The sequence below is a fragment of the Haliaeetus albicilla genome, chromosome Z (assembly GCF_947461875.1).
Source record: "Haliaeetus albicilla chromosome Z, bHalAlb1.1, whole genome shotgun sequence".
NCBI lineage: Eukaryota > Metazoa > Chordata > Aves > Accipitriformes > Accipitridae > Haliaeetus > Haliaeetus albicilla.
The window spans coordinates 26,563,193-26,578,172 of NC_091516.1; the positions used below are offsets into that span (position 1 = coordinate 26,563,193).

A 14,980-nucleotide genomic window follows, 5' to 3' on the forward strand; every position below is an offset into this window, starting at 1 on the left:
AAATACATACTTTTAAAGCTCAACCATCTTTAAGTACTTAAAAAACTGTGGCAAGTGAGATTGATATTCTGGTCTATATAAGTCAATGAGCTTTGCTTGTGTGGAAGTGTCCAGGAGGTCTTAAATTTATCTCTCTTTAGAGGCTTAATATAAGCTATTTGGAGTACTTACGTTATCACAGTAGATCTGAAGCAGAATGTATGTAGTAAGTCGTGTAAGTTTAGGCTGGTGAAGTTTTCACACAGATGAACAGTAATGACAAAAAAGCTCTCTTTTAAAGTGTGGCTTACAAAGGTGTGTAAAGTGGTATGTTATTTTAAGTCACCAAATCAAAATGCAGTTCGCTCCTGTTTCTGCAACGTGTGGCTTCTGCTAACAAAACTTCCTTTTATTTAAGCTGGAGAGGAAGTTACGGTTTATCGGCTAGAAGAAAGTTCACCTATGAACCTTGATAAAAGCATGTCTTCCTGGTCCCAGCGTGGTATGGCTGCAATGATCCAAGTCCTGTCACGGGAGGAGATGGATGGGGGTCTGCGGAGGGCCATGAAGGTCATTTGTACTTGGTCTGAGAATGATGTATTAAAGCTGGGACAAGTATTTATTGTGAAGTCTTTTCTGCCAGAGGTGGTTCAGACTTGGCAAAAGATCTTTCATGATGGCACAGTGTTACACCTCTGCCTGAGGGTGAGTTCAGATCTGAAGGTACACTGACTGGTCTAGCCTGATGTGCCTTAAGTGTTATACTGCTTGCATGTGAATGTCTTCAGCATTGTTGACATGCAATTTGATGTTATCTTTTGGAAAGGAAAAAGGTTTTGAGGAAGATATATCTCCCATTTGTAAACAGTATACAGTCAGGTGTTCGTTTTGAGTAATTCATGGCACCTTTCCTCATGAAGAAGAAAGTGATGTTTATAACGTTATTTTCTTCAGGAGATCCAACAGCAAAGGGCTGCCCAGAAGTTAATCTATACCTTCAATCAAGTGAAGCCTCATACTATTCCCTATACTCCAAGGTAAAATCACTGTCTTTCAAGTATTAGGTGTCAAAGGTTTCTCTTTTCAGCTGTGTCCGAGGTCTAGTGCAACCTCCTTTTCCATAGCGGGTTGAAATAGCTGCTGCTTAGACAGTCTAATGATAGTTAATCAACTTTTCAAGAGGAAAGGTAGGGAGCTTTGCACTTTGTCTTAATAGCTACATGTGATGGCAAAATAAGCTTCTTCATAAAGCTGTTCCTTAGACTTAAGCAAGAATTCCCTTTTATACAATTAACATAAGACAATTTGATAGAGCTTATTTACAGTGGGCTGGTGTAAATCAGGTTATGTTGTTTGTCCATAAACTGTACTTTCTGGTCATGTGCTTTGTTTTGAGAGTAATCAAACTGAGAAATCCTTTGTGCTATCTACCATTTGGTACCTCCTGCTGTTCAAAATGCTCCAGCTAGGGAAGTCATGGCCTCCTTTTTGATATATCTGTTTTGCATCATGTCATGTGCTGACTGTGAGGATGTTCATTACCCTGCCAGCTCCTGATAGGCAGCATTTGTATCTACAGGTTCTTGGAAGTTTTCCTCATCTACTGCCATTCAGCGAACCAGTGGCTGACCATTGAGAAGTACATGACTGGTGAGTTTCGGAAATACAACAACAACAACGAGATGAGATTACTCCCAATAGCTTGCTGGAAGAACTGATGCTGGCCTTCTCTCACTGGACCTACGTGTACACCCGTGGGAACTCCTTGTCCTGGATTTGCAAGGTAACTGCTAGCATGCTATCACTATTTGAAACCCAATGATAAGCAATTGTCTCAAAGGAGAATTTAATACTGAGGAATGGATCAAATTCTGTTCTCATTTACATACTGTCAAAGCTCAAGAAACCCTTGGATATCTGTTGTGTGGCACTGATAAATGAGTATCCACAGAAACACTCTAGATTAATGTAGGTGTAATGGGAAAACAATTTGATTTCAAATACATCTGGACTGAATGGGCAAAAGAGCAGGTAGATAAACTGTGCAGGAACATTTCAGCCATCTCCAAAAAACACTCCACAGTTAAGGTATTTTTATTTTTGTTAAGATATATGAATAATACAGAGACTCAAGCGTACCCATGTATATATGCACACTTAATGTATGTCTGTATCTGTCAGAAGAGTGCAAACTACTATCTATTTTTTTTATTTTTTCATATTAATAAATCTGTAAGCAGTTTACACAAGCTACAAGCCTGAATGCTACTCACAAAGTCTGGTGACTCCTTCAAAGAGCATGTGATCACTTTACTGTACATGTGTAAGTGGGAACATGGCATATTTTAAAGAGATAAAACAGTTGACAATGTTCAGAAGATCAACATCACCCATCAAACAGTATAAACACAATTGTTTGTCATTTCTGTCAAGGGAAATGTGTATGGGTAGGCAGGGACTTAATGTATTTACATTTTACAGCATCCAGAAGCTGTGAATTACAAAAAGACATGCTTATTATGCAAAATAAACCTATAATTCCATCCTTGCCTTCATTTGGTTTTAGCTGCACATGAAAAAAAATACAGAAAGAGTAGGTGTGTATTCCTCACCATAGCCTACTAGAATTTGTCTGAAGTTGGCTTGGGTTTATTATACAAGTCTCGACAGTTCCAGACCAACTGTGTTGGCTCAAACACAGAGAATTTAAACATCTATGTAAATCTTATCAAGACTGGAGCTTCAGTTTCTATCTCAAACAAACTGAAATCTGCTCTGGTTTTGGCCTTGTGTATATATCGTAGTTCTCTAATCTGGAGTTTAGGAAAAGTGCAAGGGCTGTTCCCCTTGGAGTTCTAATAGAATTAATCTATATCACAATTTACTATATAATAACAGGGCCATCTCAACATACATATACACCACTTTTTGTCTAATTTACATCAACTGAAATGACCCTTATTGAAGAGTGTTACAATTTGGGGGTATTTCAGTCACAATATGCTACTTCCATAATCTTTACTGGTTTTCGTTGCAGAATATAAACGTACCATCAGTGGCCTATTGAAATAAAGATAATTGCATATCATATGATCATAGACTTTTTTCATTAGTGTAAAAGCATAATGATTTCCTCAGATATAAGAAAAGAACATTTTGGTAAAATGGTAGTACATCATCAGTTTGGGGAAAACTGCAACACAGGTGTCACCATTCAGGTATCATAATGAGATTATTTATTTAATACACTTCCATGGCCATTCAGAAGAAAAAAGAGATAACAGACCCAAGCATTTGCAAATTGCAAAGTTGTGGCTTGTTGTGTTTGTTACCTTGAAGGAAATCTGCATCTGAGAGTAGATCTATTGATATCAGTAAGATCCACATCTGATTAATACCTTTACTCCAACTTAAATAGCAGTCTTACAGTTGGTCACATTTTGCTTAGTTAGTTGAGCTTCAGCGTAATATTTAGTGCATTTGTGTAAACCTTCCATCTAAATATAAATAAACCTCAAAGCAGCTGCTGTCAGGACTGTAATAAGAACTCTATATGTTTGCCAATACTTAACCGATTTTTATACTCATAGAATTTTCTTTTTAACTCACATTTTAACTATGACACTTTATAATCTACAAAAAAAAAAAAGGATAATTACATTTTTGTTAAGTGCCAGATTATGAAATCATGACTACCTTCCTTTGTAACACACACTGTTGATTTTGTTGTAGGTGTTGGGGAAAACCTTACAGATCCATCTGTGATTAAACCTGAAGACAAAAAGTAGGTTTCTTTCTGATAAAATTGTCGTTCACTTCATATGTTCTGCCAACAGTCTGTATATTTAGGGTGTTTTTTATGTTTCGTGTGAGAGATTTAATTATTTTTTCACATGGTGTTCTGGGTTAAATGAAGGTATGATGGCAATGGAAAAACTACATACTCAGCTTTTCTTTGGAGGACTGTGGATTTGGGGGGCTGTAAGTGTCCCAGCTCCCAACATGTGGTGATAGGTGTATGAAAGGTGGGGAGTCTGTGTGGCTGTGCTGGGAGCACAGGAGTTTTCCAGGGCTATGCAGGGAGAGCAGGAATTGGAGACAGAAGACCCTGTAAGTCTCTTCACAAATTTGTACTGATGGAGGTCATCAGTAACTTAAATGTGTCAGTCCACTTTCCCTTACATGGTGGGGCACTGTTTCATGGAGTATATGGGGCCACAATAGCTTAAGAGGATGAGGAGAGGGCCTCTGGATCTCTGATCTTTCCGATAGGTCCTAGTGTTGCTTTAAGCATGCTGCACCTTACAGTCTCAGACCCATGATAGGGAGATGGTGAATCATGTGCGGAAAGTTACTAAAACTAAAGAGACTACATAGAATTAGCAGTCTGCCTTCATATCGTCACATTTCAGAATCAGAGCCACAGCCATTCTGCCATCCTGTGACCTTGCTGCTAGCTGGTATTTGCTGTAGGGGGAGGAGAAGCAGTGGTGTTGATGGTTGCTGCCCTGCAGGGTCCTCTTCTCTGGAGAGTCTTCCTAAACCCACACATCTTTCCAGCTGTGGCCTGGCATTCCTGCACCTCCACTGTCTTGTGCTCAGGTTGGCTTCCTCTTGCTCAGCTCATGTCATCTGATGGAAGGGGTGTCTCATGTTTGAAAAGAAGGAAGATATAAGTATGAATAGTCTGATTTAATTACAAAGGGCAATTAACTATAGAAATATCAGATGACTCGCCTAGAACTCAGAACAAGCAGGCTCTTAGTTGTGGGACTTTTATTAATATTTCATTAATAAGATTAGTAATAAATGTATTAATGTTGCAAGATTGTTTAAATGTGAATGTAGGTGTATTGGCCATATAATATTTATTTTGGAAGCAACATCAAAACTATGCTGAGCACCTCACAGTGAAAAACCTTTGCCCTAAGTAGGTCATAGGACTGTGACAGAAGCACAAGGATAGCTTAGGATAGAGAGACAGAGAGGTCAAATCATGTAGTAGTTCACTAGATTTTAGCAAACATTTTTAAGGTATTGTTACAGATGTATAAAAGTCTGGTTTTCTACTGTTCAAGTGGATTTTTTTATATCAGTGGTAGCATAAACTGTAATAGTTATTACTGAAGAGTGTGGCCAGTCATTGACCACAGTACTTCACATGGCAACTCAGCTTATCCTCTTTAAAATAGGAGTAGTATTTATCTACATTATCTTGAAATGTATGTTTATTAGTATCCCTCTGGATTATTTTTGTTATAAAATAATTTTGTCATGTGTACTAAAATTTGATCACACAGATCTTATTTTCAGAACTTTTTGTTGTTTTTTTTTTTATCATCTGCAAAACAGCCAAATCCTAGTTAAAGAGCAAGTGTTGATTAATTAATCAAAACCAGCTTGATTTTCTTATGTTCAGGGAAATCTTCAGAATAGCAAGTTGTGAAACTACATTGTTTTGATTCAGGGGTCTAAAGGAATAAAGCAGTGAAACTGTGAATGGATTCTGTAAGCAGCTAGCAGATATCCAGTTCCAAGAAACACTTTCTAAATTAGTAATAATAATAACAATGTAAAAGTACTGTCTTTGCTCCAACCTTCTTTGCTCTAACCTTCATTTGCTCACAAGAGAAACATTTCTGGCAGGAGCAAGATCTGTTTTAAGTTTTCATTTGTAGGTGAGATACTTAATAAGATACTTAATCAAAACCTGTGCACTGCCTTGAAAGTTGCTTTGAGCTCATGTTGTCTTAGAAGCCTGGAAGACAATAGATGGCATCTGACTGACAGGGCTGATTCAAATTTTAGCACTCCTTATAGTTAAATTATTTATGTTTTGCTTCTTTAATTCCATTGATTTAGTTGCTCATGTCAATATCTTGTAATGAGTCTTTTCTTTCATGCATCCTGCATGCTGTCTTGAAATGCACTTTGTAATGGCAAAATGTGACGTCTAGCTCTGTGATAGTGCATTGTGTCTTGGTTTTAGATACAGTACCAAGACAAAAATAACAGTTCTGTTTGGAAAGTATGCCTGATACTGTGACATCTCAGACAGATACTGAGATGATGTAAATCAGTGTAAGTTTATGGATATTTAACATCAATTGAATATCTGGCCATGTGCACTGCATAGGATGTGAAGTGATAAAATGATGTGGGTATATGTCCTAGTTGCAGCTGGGATAGAGTTAATTGTCTTCCTAGTAGCTGGTACAGTGCTATGTTTTGAGTTCAGTATGAGAAGAATGTTGATAACACTGATGTTTTCAGTTGTTGCTCAGTAGTGTTTAGTCTAAAGTCAAGGATCTTTCAGCTTCTCATGCCCAGCCAGTGAGAAAGCTGGAGGGGCACAAGAAGTTGGCACAGGACACAGCCAGGGCACCTGACCCAAACTGGCCAAAGGGGTATTCCATACCATGTGATGTCACATCTAGTATAGGAACTGGGGAGAGTGGGGGCGGGGAATTGCCGCTGGGGGACTGACTGGGTGTCGGTCGGCGGATGGTGAGCAATTGCATTGTGCATCACTTGCATATTCCAGTCCTTTTATTACTACTATTGTCATTTTATTAGTGTTACTATTATCATTATTAGTTTCTTCTTCTCTGTTCTATTAAACTGTTCTTATCTCAACCCATGAGTTTTACTTCTTTTCCTGATTTTCTCCCCCATCCCACTGGGTGGGGGGGGAGTGAGTGAGCAGCTGCGTGGTGCTTAGTTGCTGGCTGGGGTTAAACCACAACAGTATAATGTTCATAGAAACATTTCCTTTAAAAGCAGAAGTAATCAAGGCACAGCAGTAAGGTCGTGACACAGGAGTCCCTGCAGATTCCTGTACTGCCTAAATGTTGGGAAGGGTTGTCTCATAAGCAGTACTCTGGATGCTCTTTTTAGCATGTACTACTTGCCAAATCCACAAGAAAGTCCACACGGGTAAAGCTTTCACAGACTTTAGGTGCAGTGTGTCTGTAGAGCAGATTCAGAGATGAGGAAAATAGTGGGCTGAATCTCAAATTGGAAGGAACTGATGCATTGGGCCTGCTGAGAGAGGTGAGAAAAAGGGTGCTGGCAATCAAAAATCTCAATACAAACGTGAAAAGGAGGAGTCAGAGGTGCTAGGTCTCTTACTCTCCCTTTTGAAAGCTCTCAAGCAGACAGTGATGGGCTGAAGGTTTTAGAGACGAGTGGAGACTGTGTTCTCTGAAGCTACTCATTATGATGTGTTTTGAAGAACAGACCTATTGAATTTTACCAAGCTGTGCACTTCCAGCCAAACAATTTACAGCTGCATTGCTGCCAGTAGACAAAACATCTGCATGAACTGAACCTCCACTGTAGAAACCTGCACAACAGAAACAAGTGGACTGGAAACTAAATCTACAAAAACATACTGAATAAGTGACTTGGGTACCTCCCTGGGAAGGTGCTACTTGCCATGAAGCCCCCCACAGTCCTTTACCTTCCATCAGTAAAGCCCTGTAAATGTCTTATTGTCTGCTTTGAGCATTTGTAGCTCTGGACTATTAAGAAGCACTCTGCATCAGCAGTCTGTGTTAACTGCCTGCCAGCCAGGACCAGTCTGATACAATCCGGTAGGCTTTTATGGAGCATAACTATTAGGTAAGGTTCTGAACAAAAGGAGAAACATGTTCTGCTTTTTAAAGCCCATTAGCTCACATTAATGCAGCTGCTTCGGAAATAGGAAAGCTGGGCTCTGTATTTTTGTCCCCTTGGAAACAAAATCAGACCTTGAATAACCAGGAGAGTGACCTTGTTTATAAAACATTTGTAGGGTTAGAAGAGTTCAGCTGGTTCTTCTTCTGCACCAGGTTATTCCTGGCTTTACATGTCTAGTGCAGACAAATCTTAAGGTCTTCCAAGGATGACTTAAAAACTTCCCAGAGCATCTGTTTTCAATAATTTGCTATCATTACTGTCTGAAAGATTTTTCCTGATTTCCTTCTGGATACATTTCTTTCTGGTCCTCTCTGCTGTTGACATAGAGAAAAAAATTTCAACAAGCTCAAAGACAGTCATCATTTTCTCCTTCAATTTCTTTTTTTTCTTTTTAGGCTACCCCCTAATCTCTTCATGTATGTCATGATATCTAGACTGCTGGTCATTCTTGATATTTTACCAATTTAGCCCCATATTTCTTGAAGCAGTTTTCCAAATTTAAATGCAGTATTCCTCTTGAACCTTTGCTGGCTAGAGAGGAAAGATTACTTCATATGTGTTGCAGACAGTATCCCTGTTTATCTCACAACAGCGTGAGAAAATTATCAGTCTGTCTTGTGCTGTTTGCTGCACTTTGCATGGAATAACAGATCAGAGGAAGTATCAGAGTGGTTCTGTAGCCTTGGAGTTAGTGAAGTCTTCTCAATTTCCGAGGCCTGCCCAAGCAAATACTTAGATATGTTCTATTCTTACTGGCATTTTACCAGATTATACTAAGGGATAGAAATGGCTATATAGCATCATGTTGTTTAAAGTCTATGTATGGCACTTAAATAATATTTCATGTCTTGCGTTGACTGATGTATTAATTTGCATTAAAGGCTGATTAGACAAGTCCTTCAGATGATCCAGGAGACAGATAGTCTTTAGTATCTGCCAGAAATTAGAGAGATACTAAGCTTTCTATAGTAGTTTTAGCTAATCATTGCTTTTCTTCTGTGTGAAAAGGGAGAGTGTCATATTTGAAAACTGCTTTCTTTAGAGAGAATATATTTTGTTAGTGTGGATTATGGATGGATTTGAGAGAGTTGAAATCTTTTTCTATAGCTTCTCAGAACTGTAATTGATTTCAGATTCTAAAATGTGTTGTTTCCACTCTGCATATCATTAAAATAAAATACTAGCATTCATAAAGTTTCTTTGGAAGTGTTTCTTGTGTGCTGTGTTCCGTGATGTCTAGAATGTCAATTAAATTCTTGAGAATAATGGTGGAGCAATATTAAAATTAATGAACACTGATCTTTCAGACTACATTAATAATCTGTTATAATTATGTGGTACTTCTAATACATGTGTGGATATAGCTTGCTTCTGTTTGTAATTGTGTCAGCTTCACTCAGAGTGTGCAATACACTTCCACAAATGGATCACCTAGTAATGTTGCTGAATTGGCCAGAGTGCAGACACATGGAAATGAGCATAGGAAGAAGCCAATAAATTTTAAACTCTTGCCTGTCAACAGTATACTGTGGGTTTTTTTTCTGTGCTGCATATTGATGTAACTAGAGCTCTGCTTGCTTTTGGCTTTCTATTCATAATAAGGTAGAAGTAAGTCCTTGCTAGCTCTGGTTTGTTCCCAGGTATGTACTATCAAAACCAGAACCAAATCATTTGCTTGATGAGAATGAGCAGTGGCTGCAACAAAGCCACTCAGATTCTGGCGTATGTTGTCTAAAAGTCACTGTGCCCAAATTTCCTTTGAGCTTTTTAGTAGGAACTGCTGGGTCTGTCCTGTCTCCCTTTAGAGCATCTCTGAGATGCAGCAGGAAGGAAAAATAGTGTGGGGTATATGTAGGCTAATACTTTACCAGAATTGGCAATATTCTTGTCCCAGAGCTAAGAAACTTGTGATGTACACTAAGCTTTGATTGTCTTTATGTGAAGGCCTAACGTATCTCTGATTAAAAATTGGAAAACATTGTCATCTCCTTCCCCTGCAATTGGTTTATTTTGAGTTCATTGATTATTTAATAATATTTCTTCTAGATCTGGAAAGATGGTATTCGGACCAGCAAACCTAGGAGAAGGTGCAATAAGAAACTTCATCACAAAGCATCGTTGTAACTCTTGCTGCAGGAGGCTGAAACTTCCTGGTATGCAAAGTAAAGATTAATTTTTTATCTTTGTATAACTTTTTAAGTGCAAGGAAGTAAAGGCCTAGGTGTGCTATAAAGACAAGAACTGAAATTCTATTGAGCTGAAAGACTATAGCAGGCACACTCTGTGCAAAGGCAGATATGAGAATATTGCTCTTTTGACCAGCAACTGTTTAAGTGTTGGAGCCTATCAACCTGATGTTAGCATTCAGCAGGAAAACTTCTGCCAACTAAATTGTTTCCTTGCTTTGCAAAACGGTAGCTCATTTTTCCAGTGTCACCACTACAGATAACATCAGCAATAATTTTTAGAATGAGAAAGAGTAACAATCTAAAAATTAGCAATGCATTAGCTGGGGAAAAACTCAGTGGAGGTTTCCTGGCCCTGGGATAGGGTCCTATACACTGCAGCCCTTATTCTGCTTAGTTGGATTGCCTGTTGTTCATGTTAGATTTGATAGAGTGTGCTTCTGTTTGATGTGGGGCAGATTTAAAAGACTCAAAGCCAAAATAGATTGCTATTCTGGATGAATTTTCACCCATCTATTTTTTTTTCTGGGGGAAAGCTCCTTCCTTTCAGTGCCTACATGGAGTAATAACTGCTGTTTGATTCTGAAACAGAAACTGCAGTGTTACTGGTTTTGATTATTTGTGTCTGTGGCAGCTAGAGATAATAGAGGGGAAAATCAGCTGGATGAATACTATCAGGGAGGGTTCATTCATATCAGCTCACACCATTTTGGGTCCCCCCAGGGCTCTCATCCCCCTGGCTATGATTTGCTATGCTGCAGATTTTCTTCCTCCTGGAAACAGCTAACAGACTGCCACCAGTCACTGGGTTGGACACTGCCTGGGGTGTACATGCTTTTCAAACATTTACTTGGCTGCATCGTTGAATTTATTTTCTTGCCATAGATTTGAGAAGAACTGACTACACACTGGAAAGGGTCAGTCCAGCCTTTGAAATAGAAATGGAGATAAGAACCAGAGGAGCTGACGATGCAGATGAGCCTTTGGAGTATGACACGCGGCTGTGAAGCAGTGGCTGTGAACAGAGCCCATGTGTTTGCATGCTGAAAAACCTGCCCCTTACCACTGCCATGGGTCAGTCCAAAACTAACAAATGCAGGTGTCTGAGTGCAGCATCTGTTGGCCCTTGACAGACCCTATAGGCAAGGAATAAAAAAATTTATCTTTATTTACTCCCCTTCAGTGCTCTTGTGCTGGTTTTTCTCGTACAGTTCAGTGAATTGCCAGGAGCTGGTCACCCCTTAGCTGGATGAACTGTCCCATCAGTGCCTTTTTTTTTTGTAAAAAGAAACAAAAAAATGTATTATGGTTCCAAACTGTGCTTTCTTAGGAGAATGACCGTGACAAGCATATTCTCAAGGGGGAGTTATTTGATGTTTCTCTCTCTGCTCTTTTTAGTAAATAACTGAATGTATACACACATGCAAATCATTCATTTCCAGAGACACAGACCACTCAGCCCCATGCTCACTTTTCCCTGGGCATAGGAGGCTCTCCAGGAAATTGCAGAAATACTGCTTTCTCTTTATTGTTGATTTTGATGCAAAGGCAAACCAAGAATATATGAGTAATGAATCAGTGGTTTAAACAATAGTCACTGATATAGCAGGTAGACTGAAAAATTATGTGGGAGTTTCACCCTGATTTTTTTTCACATACCAGGAATAAGTTGAACAATGAAGGGTTAGATTATTGGACCCAAAGGATCATTGACCTTTCTCATTTTGAGTTGATGAAATTTGATAAATCTATGATCTTTAATACAAACATAAAGAATAACCTTGAATGTGATTCAACTTTTAACCAGGACCTGCCTTTCTTTATAATATTTAGCTTCAGAATGTTTTAAAATTGTAATTGGCAACCAGGATTTTAGGAGTCACAGAGAATAATATGTTCCATTTGTATTTAACTCCTTGTTGATAGTGTCAGGCTGTATGTAGGACTTTTGTCTAACAGTGGTGCAATTATATGTATGCTTTTGCAGCATCTGCATCTGTTTCTATTGAGGTAATCTTATTTCAGTAGAAGTTCGCAAAACACAAAAATCAGTTACATGCAATATGATTTTTGTAGAATAAAGATTGAAATGAAGTGCTCAGCAGAAATATCTCTAATAAAACTAGTGTTGTTTTACAGATCACATCTATCATTAGAGCAACTTTGTACTTCTGTATTGAGCAGGAATACCTAATATTGAAATGTAAGTCAACAGAAAACTTTATACTTGAATAAGAAACAAAGTCATATTTCCACCACAGCTGATAGTAAATTTTAATGTGTACAGGGGCTATTTGTTATGATCTATCATTCATTTGGTACATTTAGAAAATGTCTAGGTACACATAGGAATTGGAAGTTATGTGTTCCCAATTTTTATATAGATTATGATATTGATGATGGCATTGAAGTAATACCTACACTATGTTCAGCAGAGATGCCTTCAGTTCCTGAGAGCATCCTGAAGATACTCTTCTTGCTTTTTATCTTTTTAAAAATAGTTTTATAAGATTATTTTTGTGGACCCCCCCCACCTTTCTCCCTATTAGATTATACTACTCATTTTGCAAAAATTGTACTTCCCTTTGGCTTTTTTTTGAAACAATTCAATTTATCAGAAGGCTTAGCATGTCTGTGAAAGAAATTGTTTAACTGCATATCTACAGAAGGGTGGTGGATTTTGATCCCTTTGCTGGTAAGGTAGTAGTTCTGCTTCCAGTGATCATCATCTTAAAATTTGGCTTTAGGGAGATATGTGCTTGCATGCATACATATATACATTAAAGACAGAACTTTCTCTAAAGGATCTCTAACTGTTAGTATGCCTTTAAATTAAATTAAGTTAAATGACACATAAATATGTCTTTAAAGCCAGAGACAATTTAAGTCCTGCCCTGATAGTGTTGTTTTCCTCAATCATTGCCATAAATTCTGAACACATAAACATTAGACACAAAAAATAAACTCCACACCAGGCTGGGCCTGAGCACCATTTGTTTCCTTTTAAGTTTTGAAGATATGCACAAGTCATACTTCAGATGATCTTTCTTGACAACCCTCCTGTAGCCTTCAGGAGTGAGCGGCTTCTGCATTCATAACAATACTTGTGAGAATTCTTACAGTATATAGCTCAGTGTAGATTTATCTTATTTCATCTTGTTAGTACCCATCAAGGTACATGCTACCTTCCCCTCAAATTGGGGATCCTTGCAAGACACTAACCTGTGTTAAAATGTAGTTGATATGAACATGTTTGATATTGAACTTTGCGCAGTGTGAAGTATTAATGTGATGAAACAAGAAAAGGAGGCATTTGAAATTGTTCCATTGTATACTTTCATCCTAGCACTAATTTTTCCATGCATGGAGACACTAAGTTGAAAAATTCCAGTGATTCTGCAGGTTAATTAATTTTGCCTCACCTTTCTTTTTGTATTTTTTGGGGAGGGCTGATTCACATTTCACTAAACTATAAATCTGGGTATTTGGTTAAAGATCTTCCCTGCCCCCCCAACTTTGTCATAGTTTAGTAATAAATTATAATGAAAATAATTTGAAAAAGTTATTTTTATTTCTTTTGAGTCCTCGGTGTCTTTCCTACTACAAATTTTGTACATTCTTTAAATTGTCTTTTGATGTCTAAATACTGACCTCAGATTGAAGTCCATGCCCACTGAAAACACATGAAAAAATCCCAGCAGCCTTTAATGAGAACAGCAATGAGCCCAACACTAAAACCATGGTGCATGTGGAATGAGAGATACGCAGGACAGGCTTCTTTCTCTAGCTGCTTGACAACTAGTGTGGAAGAGGAAATCTTGCGTGTCCAACCAGAGGGTTTTCTGATTATTACTTTCAATGTTTTTGCTTAAAAGCACATACAGGAATTTATTTTATACTTCTGGTGGGTTCAGGAAAATAGTCCTGCTTAATTTGCTCAAATAAGCCAGGCAGTAAAGTTCTGAAAAAAAATTTGAAACTAAAGTATTTATAAACTCACATTTTAATATAAGCTTAAAAGAAGCTTACCTAGGAATTCAGTTGGGATTACTCAAAGCAAAATGTATTTCTGGCAGCTGCTGCATTGGAGATGTAGCTTAAACATATGAAAAATATTCAGAAATTGCCAACCTCATTCTCAGGAAGGCTTTTTTCATTTCCTTTATTCATAGTTGTGGTGTATTCAGAGTTATTCATTTATTGTTAGTGCAATAAAGACAGAAGGGATATTACATCTATACTTTCTAGAAATGGATTTGTATTTGTTGTGGTTTTGTCAATCTATTTCATACTCTTTCAAAAGAATAAAAATACATTTTCAAAATGTTTCTGTTCTTGATGGGTGTAGAATGAAAGAATATGTTTCCAAGCACTAAGGGAAACAGGTGAAAGTAACGTACAGAAAATAATGCAGTTATTTTTATTTTTAATCTCAAGGTAATAAACAGGTATTAATTCTGTATTTGTCATGTGGTTTCCAGGTCTCATTTTGTTTTAATGGTGTAGTAGTATTAGTTTCTATTCTTGTAGTCAATATGCTTGCAGCAAGAATATTTCTACACCTGTCCCATAAGTAAAAATTTCTTTTTACAGAAGCAGCAAGTAGATACTTTATGAGATGTTTTATTTACTTATTAGATCATAATTTATTAGATGTTCAATAAACTCTGGATTTTTTTTAGTTGAGGTGTATGCTCAGTTCTCAGAAAACTTGGTAGTTAGTAAACCAAATCACTGTTGCAGATTTAAGAAAATAAATGTCATCACGTTAATATGACAATCTTATTTTTTACTTTAATTCTAGATCTGTGATATAAAAAGCCTGTACAGCCACTAGTGTAAACAAGGAGCTGATGTAAATGAATGGCATTCCATTGACTTCTTTGTCAGATGTGTTATTTTATATCAGCTACTTTTATATCTGTTCTCCATTCTTAGGATGTTGATGCCAGTCACTTTTTGCTTGAAAAAGTGATCCCAGAAATAAAGAAAAGCATGTCTGGAGTGACTCAGGCCTGCACATCAACTGTGATCACATCAGAGTTGTCAGCCCTTTTCTTGTTGCTAGACCTTTTGCAAGATCTGTTACTGCTTTTCAGCTTTTCTTTACTGTATTTGTCATATCCTGAATTATT

General features: G+C 37.6%; 1 protein-coding gene across 1 annotated transcript in view; it reads left to right on the plus strand.

Annotated features, from left to right (window-relative positions):
• The window catches only part of TRPM6 (transient receptor potential cation channel subfamily M member 6), a 94,016-nt gene extending 79,293 nt beyond the window's left edge, over window positions 1-14,723 (plus strand). Inside the window, 8 exon segments of the mRNA XM_069777204.1 lie at window positions 398-684; window positions 934-1,016; window positions 1,559-1,656; window positions 1,659-1,736; window positions 1,739-1,762; window positions 3,712-3,763; window positions 9,706-9,812; window positions 10,731-14,723. Coding sequence (XP_069633305.1) covers window positions 398-684; window positions 934-1,016; window positions 1,559-1,656; window positions 1,659-1,736; window positions 1,739-1,762; window positions 3,712-3,763; window positions 9,706-9,812; window positions 10,731-10,852 — 851 coding nt within the window. The 3' untranslated portion in view covers window positions 10,853-14,723.
• The last annotated feature ends 257 nt before the right edge of the window (window positions 14,724-14,980 follow it).